Below are 18590 nucleotides of genomic sequence, written 5' to 3'. Positions count from 1 at the left end.
TCTTTTTTCCGCCCACAATTTTTTTGGTAGTATAACTTTCTATTCAAACATTCTTGTTTGGTTTTATTTATTTATTTATTTTTTCTATTTTTCTAAGGGTTGATTATATAAACAATGTATCCCCTTTCCATTCGCTCCCCATTAAAAATATTTGGTTTCAATTTCATTTTAAATCCAAGTGAAATAGGATTTGGCCACAACCACCACTTTGACCACTTGAAATATTTACACAATGTGACCACTCAAACATTAAAAACCCCCCCACACAAAAATGAAACATTTGCTTAAGGAATCAATTATCCTTGGTATCATTTCTCTTTACATTTTGTAATGGAGTCGTATTTATTTTTCCAAACAACCTTTTCGATTCCATTACAAAGACAACTGAATGAAGTGTTATGAGGCACGAAGGCGCTAATATGCAACACGTGCAGTTTGAAAAGGGCGGCACGTGTATGAATACCGGCAACGGACTGCACGAACATCCTGAAACCATAAACACCACATTTACCATGAATTTTTAAAATCCCAGTGCCAATGAATTCTTACAAATGGGAAAGTGGAAGAGCGTCTGCTTGTGGGTTATTTCCGTTCAGACATACCCTTCGATTTTTTTGGCCTTCAATCCAATGCAATTGACTCTTTTTTGTGCTTGGCTGAAATTCTTAAAAATCCAGTTGGGAACTACAACATCTGTACTTACAGTCGTCAGTTATCCTGACTGGCGTCTATATCAATAATTAACAAATGTACTTTGGTAAATCTTCCGTAATGCCTTTATAGTGGGGGGAGGTATAGAGTTAACGAATTTCCGGAAAAGTGCGTCGCCATTAAATCTCAGCAAAAACAACGTTTAATTTCCTGCTGCCGCATCACCCTTTGCTGGAGTGGGTATTTGCAATATAAGTTTGCATTATATTACGGGCATTTAATGTGATACTCCTTCTCGTAGCCACACAACCGCATGAATGACATCTACGTAACTTCGTAGTTAAACTCTATGTTGGAAACACTTTAAAGTTTTAAACTTCGATTTTTTCCTCTTCCTATAACTTTGCTTGGTCGCTGTTAATGTGGCTTTTTTGTAGAAAACTTTCCTCACGGGCTGTACAGTGGGGGAGTATTGACAGACCATCATTTTTAAAATATTTTTTCAAGGATTATCAAAGATTCGATTATTTAAAAAATGTTTTTTTTTCAAAGGATAATAAAAGAAATAAAAGGATTTTTAAAAACTTTTCCAAAAAATTATTACGGGCGGCTATTTTTAAAATTTTTTTCTGGGGGCCATCAAGATTTTCAAAATAATTTTTTTCCAAAAGAATTTGAGAGCGTTAATTTTTAAAATATTACTTCAAAGAAGTGGCTTTTTAAAATAATTTTTCCTCGAGTCTATATAGTCGTTAATTTGTTAAATTTTTTTCTTTCAAAGGACATAATCATTTGGCGTAGATTTTTTAAAATACTTTTTCTAAAGGATTTATAAGGCGTAGATTTTTTAAAATATTTTTTTCTAAAGAACTTATAAGGCGTAGATTTTTCAGAACATTTTTTCAAAAGGATATATTTTATTAAGACGTAAATTTTTAAAACATTTTTTCCAAGATTTGACAAACTCTCTGTGCGTATATTATTTGAGAATAGTTTTCCAAGGACTACCAAAACTAAAAGCCTGAAATTTTAAGAGAATATTTGTCTAAGGAGTGTCTTAGGTAAAAAGCTGGGAGCTTGGAGAGAATACTTGTCCAAAGACTAGATTTAAGTATAGGAATATCGAATATTTGGATTTGTTATTATTTATTCATATTTTTTTATTATCATATTATTAGATCATATTTTTTATTTATCATATTATTTTTTAATTTCCCCCCACTGTCCTGCTATAAAATGTAACTAACCACACAAATTGCGATAATAAATGTTACCAAGCATGTTTTAAAAGTACTTAACAACGTCGCATTAGAAAAGTTTTATTAGTGTCTCTCCACCCGCTAACCATATTCTCAGGGATAAATGCAAACTTTCTCTTTGGCAATAATTTCCAATTTCTAGATGAGCCACGAGGTGGCCAGATCTCATTTAGAGGACGAAGAGAAGCAAATAATTTAATTTTTTTCAATAACTGTTAATTACTTTAAAATCCGCCAAAAATAACACATACACACATGCAAGGGCACAGACACATCTAGCCAAGGGACAAATATATGACGCATCAGGATAAGATTTCCGATCATGTCTGGTCTGTATTTATCTCCATTAAGTGGCTAAAGTATATGTAAAGCATTTCGTTGTCTGCTATTTTTCCTATCTCTGATATAGGTGGATAGGCTGGCAAAGGGTCGTTCATATTTCCATATGAATCATTAACTATGAGCTGAGCATTTTTTCATCTGCATTTGCGACACATTGTAAATCTTTCAAACACACATGCACACAAACATAACTTAAATACTTTTGCCATAAAACTGTAAATGGAACAATTACATTGTAAAGTGATTTATGAGCACATTTTTATATTAAATGGCGCTTATTTATGGATTCGAAGAATTTCGAATTTTATTTTTTGCTCAGACACCAAAAGATTGCTTTTTAAAATATAGCAACCCCAAAAATATTGGCTTACACTTTAACATATGCCATGAAGCCTTGGGCTAATGCAATTACAATTATAAAATTAAAGATGGCAAGAATAGGACAGGAGGATACTAAGTTGGGTAGAAGTGAATTTTATATGCCTTACACAATTAAATGTTTAAATATTTGCTTCCAAGGCTTATCACAGTTATAATAAGAATTTTAAAAACATTTTTTATACTGTTAGAGCTATAGATATAATTTTTTCCACAACTGTATAGCTATTTATTACATTTTTTTGTTGGATTAAAAAAAATGTTTTTTATAAAAAATAGTCAGACCTACATGTTTATAAGCGTGGATTTTTTAAAAATATTTTTCGAAAAATTATCCTTCCCAAAGGGCGTGAATTTTTTATAAATATTTTTTTCAAAAAATTATCCAGCCCAAAAGGCGTGGATTTTTTATAAATATTTTTTTCAAAAAATTATCCAGCCCAAAAGGCGTGGATTTTTTATAAATATTTTTTTTCAAAAAATTATCCAGCCCAAAAGGCGTGGATTTTTTATAAATATTTTTTTTCAAAAAATTATCCAGCCCAAAAGGCGTGGATTTTTCATAAATATTTTTTTCAAAAAATTATCCAGCCCAAAAGGCGTGGATTTTTTATAAATATTTTTTTCAAAAAATTATCCAGCCCAAAAGGCGTGGATTTTTTATAATTTTTTTTTTTCAAAAAATTATACAGGCCAAAAGGCGTGGATTTTTTATAAATTTTTTTTCAAAAAATTATCCAGCCCAAAAGGCGTGGATTTTTTTATAAATATTTTTTTAAAAAAATTATCCAGCCCAAAAGGCGTGGATTTTTTATAAATATTTTTTTCAAAAAATTATCCAGCCCAAAAGGCGTGGATTTTTTATAAATATTTTTTTCAAAAATTATCCAGCCCAAAAGGCGTGGATTTTTTATAAATATTTTTTTCAAAAAATTATCCAGCCCAAAAGGCGTGGATTTTTTATAAATATTTTTTTCAAAAAATTATCCAGCCCAAAAGGCGTGGATTTTTTATAAATATTTTTTTCAAAAAATTATCCAGCCCAAAAGGCGTGGATTTTTTATAAATATTTTTTTCAAAAAATTATCCAGCCCAAAAGGCGTGGATTTTTTATAAATATTTTTTTCAAAAAATTATCCAGCCCAAAAGGCGTGGATTTTTTATAAATATTTTTTTCAAAAAATTATCCAGCCCAAAAGGCGTGGATTTTAATTTTTTTTTTTAATATTTTTAAGCTCAGAAGGGGTGGATTTAATTTTTGTGTTTGAAATATTTTTAAGCCCAATATGGTGCTTAAAAAAGTTATTTTAAATATTTTCAAGCCCATAAGCGGGATAAATCGTGGATTTTTGAAACATAATTTTTGAAATATTCTAAGGGCTATAACTGTGGATTTTTTAAAAAATATTTTTTGAAATATTCTAAGGGCTATAACTGTGGATTTTTTAAAAAAATATTTTTTGAAATATTCTAAGGGCTATAACCGTGAATTAAAAAAAAATATTTTTTTAATGCAAATGACAAACTTAATATACGTCCCACATTCTAGGTTGGAAACTCATAAAAATAAATGTGCACTCATACACACGCGTCTCAAAACACAACAAAAGCCAGACAATAATTCAAATTTCCCCTAAAGATAAATCAAAATCAAAACCAGTAAGAAAAGTAGTAAAGTCGGACGGGGCCGACTATATGATACCCTTCACCAATATGGGTATATTAAACAGGACTATTAACATGAAATTGGATGAAATAAAATATGTGATATTTATCTAAATGTGAATCTACCTAGATCTATCCATAAAGTATGTAAATCGACTTCAAACAAATATAAATGGGTCATCCGTTGGGCTATGTCTGAACTTCTAGAAAACGCAACTACGTAATTCTATGCTCAATTTTGTAAGTTGTGTAAAATATGATGTCAATCTGACTAACATGAGGAGTTTGATGCCCAATTTACTTGAAATCGGTCGAAAATATATATGGAAGCTCTATCCAAATATTAAGCGATTTCAAACAAACTTGTCACAGGTTAGGTCACACTAATTTCAGAACGTTTTGTTCCTATCAGCCTATTGGATCCTTGGTGCGTCAATTACTTATAATCAATCTATAATAAAAGGGAACTATATCTAAATCTGGACCGATTTTCAGTACGTTATGCCAAATTTCGTGCAAATCGAAAGATATATAGAGACTTTGGTGAACCATTTACATGAAATCGGACGAAACTATACATGGGAGCTATATATTAATCTGGACCGATTTGCTCGAAACTTGGCAGACATCTTTCTAGGCTCAATTCAGTACGTTATGCCAAATTTCGTGCAAATCGAAAGATATATAGCGACTTTGGTGCACCATTTACATGAAATCGGACGAAACTATATATGGGAGCTATATCTAAATCTGGACCGATTTTCTCGAAACTTGGCAGACATCATTCTAGGCTCAATTCAGTACGTTATGCCAAATTTCGTGCAAATCGAAAGATATATAGCGACTTTGGTGCATCATTTACATGAAATCGGACGAAACTATATATGGGAGCTATATAGAAATCTGGACCGATTTTCTCGAAACTTGGCACACATCTTTCTAGGCTCAATTCAGTACGTTATGCCAAATTTCGTGCAAATCAAAAGATATATAACGACTTTGGTGCACCATTTATATGAAATCGGACGAAACTATATATGGGAGCTATATCTAAATCTGAACCGATTTTCTCGAAACTTGGCAGACATCATTCTAGGCTCAATTCAGAACGTTATGCCAAATTTTGTGCAAATCGAAAGATATATAGCGACTTTGGTGCATCATTTACATGAAATCGGACGAAACTATATATGGGAGCTATATAGAAATCTGGACCGATTTTCTCGAAACTTGGCAGACATCTTTCTAGGCTCAATTCAGTACGTTATGCCAAATTTCGTGCAAATCGAAAGATATATAGCGACTTTGGTGCACCATTTACATGAAATCGGACGAAACTATATATGGGAGCTATATCTAAATCTGGACCGATTTTCACGAAACTTGGCACACATCATTCTAGACCTAAATGATTAGGCTGTACCAAATTTCGTGCAAATCGAAAGATATATAGGGACCGTTTACATTAAATCGGTTAAATATGTATATGGGAGCTATATCTAAATCTGAACCGATTTTTCCCAATTTCAATAGGGTTCGTCCTTGGGCCAAATACGTGACCTGTGCCAAATTTCATTCAAATCGGATCATAAATGCGACCTGTACTTTGTTTACAATTTAACATCTACAGACGGACAGACGGACGGACAGACGGACGGACGGACGGACGGACATGCATAAATCGACTCAGAAAGTGATTCTATGCATATTCTCAAAAGGAACCACGTGCCTATCTCGTTTCCTTTTGCCTGTTACAAACATATGCACAAAGACATAATACCCTGTACCACAGAGTGGTGAAGGGTATAAACAGTGCAGCCACAATATCAAAAGACACAACTCTGCCATAATGGCCAATTGCAGTAAACTTCAATTTTAATGACATTTAAAAGAGCCCATTAAATATTTAGACTTTAATTTTATTAATACAAAACAAATGTTACCACCAGTCAGCAAAAGGCCAAATGGCTTAAGGCACTTGTTGTGCGCAGCGATGCTCATCTACTTCTTTTAAATAGCCTAATTATCTAATTTTCAAAACTCCTAAAAACAAAGCACCACGAAAAGTCATAATCATAAAAATAAAACTTAAATAGATTCTCCCAACCGAAAAGTGGCCATAAAAGTTAAGGTTTTCCAAACACACAATGTACATTGAATCCCGAAATATTTAACACTTGTTGGTTCAGATGTTGTTTCTTCTTGTTTCCCCTTCCCCTAATACGCATGGGTCATTTTGCCATTTAACTAAATGGCCAAAATCACATCACAACCAAAAACTACATGGATAGAACTTTGGTGGCAGTGGAAAACAATCATCACCATTTTAACGAAAATGAAATTAATATCAAACAAACAAAAACATTTATGTTTGGGCGTTTGTTTCTATTGTCCTTTCAAATAAAGGATATGCCAGCGAGCAGCCAACCTCGCCCCCATACCAACAACACAGCTAATCATCATCGGTAACAACATCACGTAGCCTAAGAATGACATCATATTGATGCAAACTGCTGCTCCACGCACACATATACCCAAACACATACATACATCTATACAAGTATATGTATATACGCAACAGCAATCACACCAAAAGTACTCTCAATATTGACACAATGAACACTTATGGGAGAACGACAGACGACAACAATTGGCAGGCAACCCAATCGTTTCAAGTGTTACTCGGGGGATGCATTAAATGCCAAAAACGTATCGAAAAGAAAACAGCACCGAAAAATTGAAAAGACCATCCAGCCCAGACCATTTAAACCGAACAAAAAAACCCAAGGCATCGATATCAGCAGAATGATTCTGCAAACAATACCAACCGACATACTCGTACATACACAAATACCAACCAATCACATGAGCATTCAACAAATGATGCCAAATATCCGAAAATTGAATGTCATGCCAATATGGCCTAGGTTTTAGGAAATTCTGCAGAGACTTGATTTCCTTCGCTTTTAATTTAATTGAAGCTTGAAATTGTTTAGGCATCTTGGGAATATTTGAATACTCATTGAAAGGTATTATTATTAAGAGGTATTTTTTAATAACGAAGTATATTGCGAAGGATGGAAATGAGATGCTGTTCAAGGGACGAGGTAGAGCTGTAACAACTACAAATGGCACATCTGATCATCATATAAAAATAAAATAAAAAGGAGAGCCATAATCGTGGATTTCTTAAAATATTCTATTTGAAAAATTCCCAGTATTCTTAAAACACATTTTTGACAAAATATTATTAAAATATTTGTTCAAAAAATTCTCAGCCATAGAAGCGTGGATTTTTTTAAATTTTTTAAGACCTATAAACATGGATTGTTATTAAATATTTTTCCGAAAAATTCTCGGCCTTTAATTTTTAAAATGTTATTTTCCACAAACTCTTAGGTCTGTAAGAACGGACTTTTTTAAAACATTTTTTCGAAAAAAAAATATTTTTCTCAGACATTGAAGTGAGGATTACCAGAGCTATGGGCGTGAATTTTTTAATATTTTTTCCATGGACTATCACATTGATAGGCGTGTGTTTTTTAATATTTTTTCAAGGACTATCAGAGCCATAGTAGAGGATTTTTAAATATTTTTTCTATGGACTATCTGAACTGTAGGCGTAGATTTTTAAATATTTTTTCTGTGAACTATCAGAGCCGTTGGCGTGGATTTTTTCGTTGGACTATCAGAGCCATAGCCGTGGATTTTTAAGTTTTTTTTATCATGGACTATTAAATTTGGATTTTTAAATAAATTTTCCATTGACCAATAGAGCAAATGGAGTGAATTTTTAAATAAATTTTCCATTGAACAACAGAGCAAATGGCGTTGATTTTTAAATAAATTTTCCATTGACCAACATTTTTTTTCCAATTTTTCCATGGACCATAGGCGTGGATTTTTTTTCATATTTTTCCATGGACCATAGGCATGGATTTTTCTCATATTTTTTCATGGACCATAGGCATGGATTTTTCTCATATTTTTCCATGGACCATAGGCGTGGATTTTTTTAAATATTTTTTCCGTGGATTTTTCTCATATTTTTCCATGGACCATAGGCGTGGATTTTTTTAAATATTTTTTCCGTGGATTTTTCTCATATTTTTCCATGGACCATAGCGTGGATTTTTTTAAAAAATTTTCCGTGGACTTTTTTAAATATTTTTTAAATATTTTTTCCGTGGATTTTTCTCATATTTTATCCACGGACCATAGGCGTGGATTTTTAAATATTTTTCCCGTGGATTTTTCTCATATTTTATCCATGGACCATAGGCGTGGATTTTTAAATATTGTTTCCGTGGATTTCTCATATTTTATCCATGGACCATAGGCGTGGATTTTTAAATATTTTTTCCGTGGATTTTTAAATATATTTTTGTCATTGGCTATCAGAATTATAGGCGTGTTTTTATTAATATTTTCCCATGGACTATCAGAATTATAATAAGCGTGTTTTTTATTAATATTTTTCCATGGACTCTCAGAGTTTTTTCCATAGAATATCAATATTTTCCATAGAATATCAGAACCATTGTCGTGATTTTTGAATTTTGATTAGATATTTTGACAAATTTTTAAAGGATATTTTTAAATGTAAACTGAAGAATTTTAAAACCTATTTAAGATTATTTTAAATTAATTTCGAAATCCAATTTGCATAAAATTCCGTTTATATCTCTCGATTCCCCTTCAAAATGTTCAGCAAAAAATGTTCGCTAAAATAGAAAAATAAACAAAGCACTTTAGATATAATCTCCCTTCCTTTCAATTTTAATAATGAAATGATAATTTCATGTGTTATTGCATGCAGCGAACAAAAGAAGAACAAAACAAAAAGTACGAGATACAGGAAAAATCTGACAGCTTAATAATATGAAATTACACGGAACAACATGTTACATAAGGACAATGCCATCTGAGATTCAGATATGACTTTGCAACAAAAAACGTACAACGAAAAAGAAATGTCATTGTAAGCTTAAGAAAAAAAGAAAAACAAACACAACAACATCTAAATACTTATCAAAACAATCCAGTGAGGGAAACATATGCTCTGCAGCACCATGGCAAATATTCGCCATACGATGATGATGGCGGCATACTGCGTCAATGCTACGTGGTCTGGGGCAGAAATGATGCTGTTTATTTTTGAGGTGTTGTGGAATGGGTAGCCTGTTTCCCAATGTATACGAGTATGTGTGTATGTGTGTCTGTGGGCCTTATGTGTGAAAATAAAAACTCATAAATCTTGCAAACACTCACTCGGTCTCGGTGTGCTGGAAGAAGCCAAAAACAACAGTCACAAAAACACTTCACCATGATTTTCTTTTCGTTTTTAGGTTATTTTCAGCATTGATTTCCTAATGCCAATAAGTACCAATGTCAGTCACGGTGGGGGGAAAGGAAGGAAGGAAGGAGTAATACTCCGTGTGCCTTTTCTATGATTTTATTATTTTTTGTTTGTATTCTTTTACGTTCCAAATTTCAAGGATTTAGGCATGAACAGCAATATGCTCATGTTTTGCCTAAAATACTTGTATGTTACAAAATGGAGAAAAATAGTTTAGAGGATATAATAGAGAATTCAAGATTTTTATCTGAAATGAGGAAAAAACAATGATGCTGTTACAACACATCCTGGCAAAGTTGGGGGAATTGGAAAGTTTTAAGATTGTATTTTTATACCTTTCACCACACTGTGGTACAGGGTATTATGTCTTTGTGCATGTGTTTGTAACAGGCAAAAACAATCGAGATAGACCCATGGTTCCTTTTGAGAATATGCATAGAATCACTTTCTGAGTCGATTTATGCATGTCCGTCCATCTGTCCATGTTAAATTGTAAACAAAGTACAGGTCGCATATATGATCCGAATTGGATGAAATTTGGCACAGCTCATTTGTTTGGCCCAAGGACGAACCATATTGAAATTGGGAAAAATCGGTGCAGATTTAGATATATATCTTCGTTCAATTTAAGGTAAATGGTCCCAACGTCCCTATATATCTTTCGATTTGCACGAAATTTGGCATAGTTTCGTGAAAATCGGTTCAGATTTAGATATAGTTCCCATATATAGTTTCGCCCGATTTTAGGTAAATTGTGCACCAAAGTCTCTGAAAATCATAGAATATACCCAAAGTGGTGAAGGGTATCATATAGTCGGCCCAATCTGACTTTACTACTTTCCTTACTTTTTTTAAAAAGAATTGTCATAGCTTCATAGAGTTATAAACTTGGATTTTTTGATATAAGAAGTAAAAGGACGATTTTTTTTAAGATTTTTTTTCAAGGATTTTTAGTTTTTCCAAGGACTAGCAAAGCTTTAAAAAAAGTCATTCAGAGATATGCATGTTTTCCAGAGGATATTTCGGCTATAAGCGTGGATTTATAAATAATTTTAAATTTTATTTCAAATAATCTCAGAGCAATAAACAGGGATTTAATTTTCCTACAGGGATTTAAATTTCCGACAATAGGCTTGGGTTTTGAAATAATTTTTTCAAGAGTTATCAAGGCTATAGGCGTAGATTTTCAAACAGGGATTTAATTTTCCTACATTTTCCCTAGACTATAGGCTTGGGGGTTGAAATAATTTTTTCAAAAGTTATGGCGAGGATTTTCAAATATATATAGGCGAGGATTTTTAAATATTTTTTCAAGCACTATGAGAGATAAAGGAGTGGCCTTTAAAATATATTTTTCCCAAATCCTATAAGAGCTATAGTCGTGGATTTTTAAATCTTTTTCTCTAGACCATATTTTTTTTTCATTGACTATCGGAGCTATATGCGTGGCCTATCAGAGCTATAGACGTGGATTTTTAAACATTTTTCCAAGGTCTATCAGATCTATAGGCGTGGATTTTTCTCTAGACCATAGGCATGGATTTTTAAATAGTTTTTCTTTGGGCGTTCAGAGCCAATTTTAATATGTCTTCAATGGGAAAGTTCATTCAAATTTAAATTTAATATTACAAATTCTTTAAAATCCAACTTTTTACTTTTTTGTTTAAAACTTTTCTTTTATTTTTTGCCAATTTAAAGATCCATATCTCGCCAAAAATCGTTCTTATGTGTTCATCTTTCACTTTTATTGTTTGGAATAATTGTGGTTGCGACAAATTTACGACTTCCGTTTTTCATTAAGACAGAGAAAGAGGGCCAGGAGGACTAAGAGGCAAACTAAACGAAAGAAGTAGCAAACAACAAATGAAAAATCTCCAAAATAGCAAACGCGTGCTACCATAGTATATATATGTGTGTGGGGGGGGTCTTCTTCTTTCCATTACAGACTACCGATACACTTGCATTGGATTCCATGTTGGTGCTATTTCATGGGTTCTCCTAGGCTTCCCAGACCATGTCACAAAATATACTTAGCATAGATCACATTACCAAAGTTAAAGATATGACGGCGAATGTATTGCTGCTGGTGTTCATTTTCCTGCTGCTGCTCATTTCATTTCAAACGCCAAGCGTTAAATGGCTTCTGGCGGTTTTTGTCATAACACCAAACACAGAGGAAAACTTCCTTCTTTTTCTTTTAGCCAGCCACCATTCCATTCGGAATGGCTGTCTGTTAAATGTAATAATTGCCTTAAAACTGTAACGATTTGTCACGTGCTGCCGGAGTTTCTATGCCTGATGGTATATCTGGAGTTTTGTGGAAAATTGTCTTTTCAAATGGAAAGTGTCATTTCAAAGTGTGTGCGTGTGAGAGTATGCAGGAACAGCCGTCTCTGATATTATCTCATATTACTCGTGTTTGATTCTCATATAACTGGTGGCTTTGTGGGATGACAGTTCTAATGAAAGTCATATGGCCGGTGTTGTCTTTGTGTAAGAGTTTTTGATTGAATGTTGTTGGCTGAAGGGGAGTATTTCGCTGTTTCTGTTCTTATCCCTTTTGACTTTAAGGACATCAAATATCCTTCGATTTTTTAAACCTACTCTTTAAATATCAAACATATCCTTGCAAATTCACTCTTACAAGTTACATTTTTCCAAAAAGTACTAGCTTATTTTCTAGAATTATTGGCCATAAATTCAAAGTCATTGTTAAAGTTATCTTCTTAAATTAGTCCCAAAATTGGCCCCCATTATTTCTCAAGCAACAACATTAGTTTAATTTATTTGTTCTCAAATTTAAGTAAAGCTGCTTATAAATTGATTCCATTGACTGGGTCCTATTCTTCCTTAAACAAAATGTTCCATATCTTACTTTACTTTTTTGTTGGTGTTTTCTACTTCATTTAGCAACAGACCAGCTCAGCTTTCTTTTGTTCTTTCCCTCTTCTGTGCTTCTTTAAATGATAGGGAAAGAGAAGCAATTTGCCAATGCCAGCAGAAAACAGGAACATTTCCTAGCCAGAGAATCTCCAGTGAACAATGTTTTGTTCTATTGTGATGTTGTTCAATCACCATGTCTGCAACTCCTATTACACAAAAGACCCAATGTCTACAATAAAATACCGGCCCGAGAACCTACTATAGGTCATCAGGGGTTGGCTATTTGGTGTTTTTCTATGTTTTATATTTTTGTTTCTCCTGGTATTTTTTCATGTCCATTTTCTTTATGTATAAAAAAAAAAAAAAAAAAAAAAAAAACATTTTATTGCTTCATTTTTGGCAGCACAATTTTATACTGCCATCTTTTGTTTTCCTGGTAATGCTGGCCATGTTTGAAGAAGGCATTGTTGCAGGATTCGAAGTTAGGTTTACTTTGCTAGCTGGTGTTTGTATTTCGTTGGTTGTTTTTCGGTTATTTTTCTCTTTTTCTGTTATTTCATTTTCACAAATGTTTTTATTACCTTCATATTATTTGCACCTTTGTTGTTTTATTATATATATATATATATATATATATATATATAGGGAGTTTGTTGTGTAGCGGCAGGACAAGCATGGCTTTGTTGGTGTTTATGAGTTCTATTTGCAAAGGAAAAATTAAAAAAAAAAACTACAATAACAAAGTATGTTCTTAATGGTCAATAGTTATTGTGGTTATCATGAATATAATAGGATTGAAGGCCACCATGTAATGGTAGGAAGGTAGAACGGAAGGAAGGTTCGAACCATGTTCATTGAATTGCTTCAAAATTAAATTATCTTAATGTGTCTGCAGGAAAAAGTTGAAATTTAAAGACCAATGAAATACGGTGAAATAAAAAACTAAACTTAGGGGAATGTTGGTGGAAAGATCCAAGAATTAATATGCTCCGATTTCTAAAAACTATATTTTCGAGAATCACCAATAATGTTGAAATCTTCAAATTAATGATGCTTTAAATAGTCACGAATTATCAGGGGACGTAGTTTTTTTAAAGAATATTTTAGAAGGACTACCGATAAGAGTTCATTTTTAAAGAAAATACCCTATTTGGTCCAAGGACCTTCTATAAGCGTACATTTTTTAATAAAAATGTTTTCAAGGACCTTCGATAAGGGTGTATTGTAATTTTTTTTTTAATTTGTCCATCGTGGAATAAGGGGTGTTTTCTTCAAATACTTTTTTCAATGGCCAATAAGGCCTGAATTTTTATGGTCCTTTTGAGAATATGCATAGAATCGCTTTCTGAGTCGATTTATGCATGTCCGTCCGTCCGGCTGTCCATGTTAAATTGTAAACAAAGTACAGGTCGCATTTATGATTCGAATTGGATGAAATTTGGCACAGCTCATTTATTTGGCCCAAGGACGAACCCTATTGAAATTGAGAAAAATCGGTTCAGATTTAGATATAGCTCCCACATGTAGTTTCTTCCGATTTAATGTAAATGGTGCACCAAAGTCCCTTTATATCATTCGATTTGGACGAAATTTGGCATAACGTACTGAATAAACCCTAGAATGGTGTGTGTTAAGTTTCATGAAAATCGGTTCAGATTTAGATATAGCTCCCATCTATATTTTCTCCTCGATTTGATGTAAATGGTGCACCAAAGTCTCTATATATCCTTCGATTTGCACGAAATTTGGCATAGCGTAGTGAATTAAGTCTTCAATGATGTGTGTTAATTTTTGTAAAAATCGGATCAGATTTAGAAATAGCTCCCATATATATTTTCGCCCGATTAATTGTAAATGGTGCACCCATATACATATATATCTGACCGACTTCGTGTTAATTCGGCTCCAAATATTCAACGGGAGACCGATTGATATTTGCTTTAAGTCGATTTACATAATTGTGTCCCATGATAGCAAACGAATGGCATGTTTATGGATTGATCTAAGTCGATTCACATTTAAATAAAGGCCACATGTTTTAGGTCATTAAGGGGACCCCCCCATTCTCGGGGTCAAAAAATTTTTTGATTTAGTTCTAATCTATACGAATTCAAGAAAGTCCCTACAAAATTTCAAGTGAAAATCTCAAGAACCCTTGAAGATATAGCCGATTTATTGTGTCAGCATCAAGTCACGGCTGAAGGGCTTCTCAAACTTTAAACGCGTTTTTCTCTAAACATTTTTTTGCGAATGACGGACGATAACTCAATAACTAATAATCCAATCGGTTCCAAATTTTGACACGTTTCTCTGCGAGTGTATAGCTCTCGTATGAACTAGGATATAGCCAATCGGTGAAGAACTTCCTTATTTTTAACTTAGTTTGTGGTAAAAAATAGGAGATTTTCCAAAATAAAAAAAAAAAATCAAAGTTCCGTTATTTTGTTAATTGTTGTGCGAAGTCAATAATCCTAGTTCATACGAGAGCCAGACATGTACTCTTTCTAACACCGTTGGAATTTTCGGATTCCGATGTTCCAGTGAGGAGTTATCATGCCCGCCATAAAAAATAAGGAATTGTCTTTGATCACAAAAAACAACAACAATCCTAAATTCGCGTAGATATATAAACTATCATTAAATAACGTTTGAAAGTGTTAAAAATGCGCCAATCACAATCTCTAAACTCATAAAATGTGAATAATTGGCAATAATAATTGTTTTAGTCCCTGTATACCAAAGGAAAACCAAGGTAGTTTTTGATTTCTACGAGTCGCCCTGATGGCCTCATGTTGTCTAGGGCCACAAAATTTTGCAGAGGGGTTGAGGAACACCTAAGTAAGATCCCAATAAAAAAATAACTAAAAAAGCTTAACCCATTCGTAAGCTATAACGAATTTACTATGATTGTTTTAGATAGAATATCATTTAAGCGTGGATTTAAATATATATTGTTTTAATGTATATATAATTTTGAGTTCCTACATCTAGATCAGATTCGTATAGACTAATTTAAAACAAAAACCCTCACGATAGTCCAATTTTTTAATGAGTTACAGAGCTATCTTTGGATGGGTACAAATGTTCCACGGTTATTGATCTACGTATACTTGGTTGGTTATTGACCGTAGGGTTAAAGAGACCATAAATAAGCGTGTTTTTTTAAAAACATATTTTCGACTAATATTAAAAAAATATTTATTTTTTAATGAGTGGATTTTTGCAAAAACAGTTTTTTATAGGGGAATTCCTTAAAATATAAAACCAAGAAATTAATTTAAAAAGTTAAAAAAATCAATATATATGAGAGGGTACATAGGACCTTATACTGATCAACATACTCATGCCTTTCATCTTTCTTTCTGCTTAATGGCACCCTCTTCCAATATTGTTCCAAATTTCTCGCTAAAAACTTCCTGTTTAACATTCATTTGGTGGAAAATTACGTTTTATCCTCGATAATCATAACAAGAAAAGCAACAAATTTCTTCAAGAGCCATCGAAACTTTTTTCTCAAAAACCATCAAATCAAAAAGTGATTTCCAACAACTTCAAAAATGGTCAAACGACGAGAAACAAACAAAAACAAAATCTCCCCACAGTTTTTATAAATATTCCGCTTTTTTGATGATAGAATCTGGTGGATATCTGCAAGTTGCATTTTGTATAAACACAATTGACTACAAGTATTGAAAATGAGTTTACCAAAACTCAAGATATTCATGGCGTTTCCAAATGGAGTTGGTGCGATGTGCACCCACTATGATGATGGCAGATGACAGGGTGTTTGATGATGAAGACGATGATGACTGTTTGCCACTCGGGTGATGGAAAAACGTGTAAATGCATAAACAATATTCCACAAGAACGATAGCAGCAGCAACAACACTTGTCCATCAACAACATCATGAAAAAGCGCCAACAGGAGCAGCAGCAGAAACATCACCATCATCATCATGGAATCAATGTACACAAATGACATTAATGTAAACAACTTAAGTGCAACACAATTTAGAACAAAAAACTGCGAGAAAAAATGATTTACAAAAAATAAGAACAACAAAAACGTCAAAAAGATTTCTTAACAGAACTGCAAGAAATAAAAAAAAAACATTGTGTGCGACACATAAAAGAGAACAGCCAGCAAAAACTTGCAATGTAAATAGAAGTAGCGAATGAAAACGATAGAAACAAAAAAATCTCGTAAAAGAAAATCTCCATACTTTGAGTAAAAGATGGAGCAACACAAATGGAAAACTTTAAATACACTTCATGGCATTTTCAACATAAATGGACTTTTTCTTAAAGGACCAGCATCAACACCGGCAACACCAACAGCAATCATGTCATAAGAAATCTTCGTAAAAGGACCATAGTAGAGAATAATAATGACAAAGCATTGAATAGGAATGTAGTAAGCACGGTAGGCAGAGACGGATTTCTTGTACCCTTCAAACGTGTGGCTCAAATATAAAATTCTTGGACAGATGATAGTAATATAAAATTTATTAATTTCAAAGCTATGTCAAATTTTGAATTCTGCATTCGGATGCAAAAGAAGTAGCTAGCCGAACATCCTCGTCGGGATATAGATTGTTATACAAAAAGATCGGTCTACGACGAATAGTAGGTTATAATATTTGGTGGGGTTACAAATTCTTGTGCCAAACCAATATTTCTAACACCCTCTCCGCATTTCTATGTAGGGTATAAATACTTAACATAAAAATCTACAATACCAACAAAAAACATCTCCAACGAAGAAATAGAAAAAGAACGAATGGTGTTAAAGAAAAAAACTCAAACAGTGTTTCATTTTCAACACTCTTGATTTGTTCTGTTCCCTTTTTGTTTAGTTTTCAAATCCCTTCACTGGAGCCTGATAGCAATTGATGAAGTCAAATAGCGGTTGTGGAGAAAGGAAGCGGGGTATTGGAAACTACAAATCCTTTTTGGCATTATAAATATGATTGAGATCAACTTAAGTTTATGGAACAACAGACAATATTCCATTTTTTATGTAAATTTGTTTGTTTGCTCCACTACGTTTTGGTGTAAATGAAACCTTTTGAGATTTGTGTAACAAGTTTTGATGAATTTGGGGAATTTGAATGCAAAAAGGGAGCCAGTTTCATGAAAATGGTAAAAAAGTGTATTGAAAAATATATTTACATAGTATTCCTTTATCAAGTGATATACTCAAAGGAAATTATTAGAAATGTTGAGGAGAATACGGAAAAGAAGTGAAAATGAAGGACTGCAGGGAAAAATGAGGATTGTTTGGCAGTTTATTATGTTTGATGGCTTTGATGTATGTTACAAAAATAAACTCCAAAACATTCACATTGAAGTAGAATTGGAGTTTCTTAATAAAAGAAGGGCAATATAAAAATATTTAGGTAAATTGAAAGTATACAGGAAATGAAAACTTGTAGAAGAACTAATGAATATATCTTCCCCATACTTTTTTTTCAAATGTCTTGTGATATTTTCATATTTTTCGCTTAAAACTATATACATTTTTTTTTAACCCTATATAACGCACTATATATTTTTATACCCTACACAACTATGTTGTCAGGGTATTATACCTTTGTGAGTTCCCAAGTGTTTGTAACGCCGCGAAATATTGGGCCTAGACCCACCTTTAAGTATACCGATCATATATCGACTAGCTGAGTCGATCTAGGCATGTGTCTCCACCCGCCCATGTGTCCATTATATTTTGTAAAAACGATACAGGCCACTGTTATGAATCATCACGAAATTTTGAATGTAGGTCGGGTTCTGGCCTTATTGTTTTCGGTAGTGATCGGTTAATATTAAGGGGGTAAAATGGACCAAAAACTTAATTTTGTCTGTTTTCTGGTCGTAGTGGTCACAATTATAACCCGAACACCACAAAATTTTACATATAGAAAGGAATCGGACCATAGGAAAAGCATGACTGTTTTGATGTAAATCGGTCAACAATGGACCAAGACTTTTGAGTGAAAAATGACAAAATATGTATTATTTGGCGTAGATATTTACATCTGAATGACATAAACCCG

At 32.9% G+C, this 18590-nt stretch overlaps 1 protein-coding gene across 1 annotated transcript in view; it reads left to right on the top strand.

Moving 5' to 3' along the window:
• LOC133327326 (methylcytosine dioxygenase TET-like) overlaps window positions 1–16527 on the top strand; it is a 47686-nt gene extending 31159 nt beyond the window's left edge. Inside the window, exon 5 of the mRNA XM_061535889.1 lies at window positions 16404–16527. Within this exon, the coding sequence (XP_061391873.1) occupies window positions 16404–16527 (124 nt within the window). The remainder of the gene's footprint in view (window positions 1–16403) is intronic.
• The last annotated feature ends 2063 nt before the right edge of the window (window positions 16528–18590 follow it).

Source organism: Musca vetustissima, unplaced genomic scaffold (assembly GCF_032173495.1).
Source record: "Musca vetustissima isolate MV318-11 ecotype Yass unplaced genomic scaffold, APGP_CSIRO_Mvet_v1 utg15604, whole genome shotgun sequence".
NCBI classification, from domain to species: Eukaryota; Metazoa; Arthropoda; class Insecta; order Diptera; family Muscidae; genus Musca; species Musca vetustissima.
Note: the sequence above shows the minus strand (reverse complement) of the source record. Positions and strands in the feature narration are given on the sequence as shown.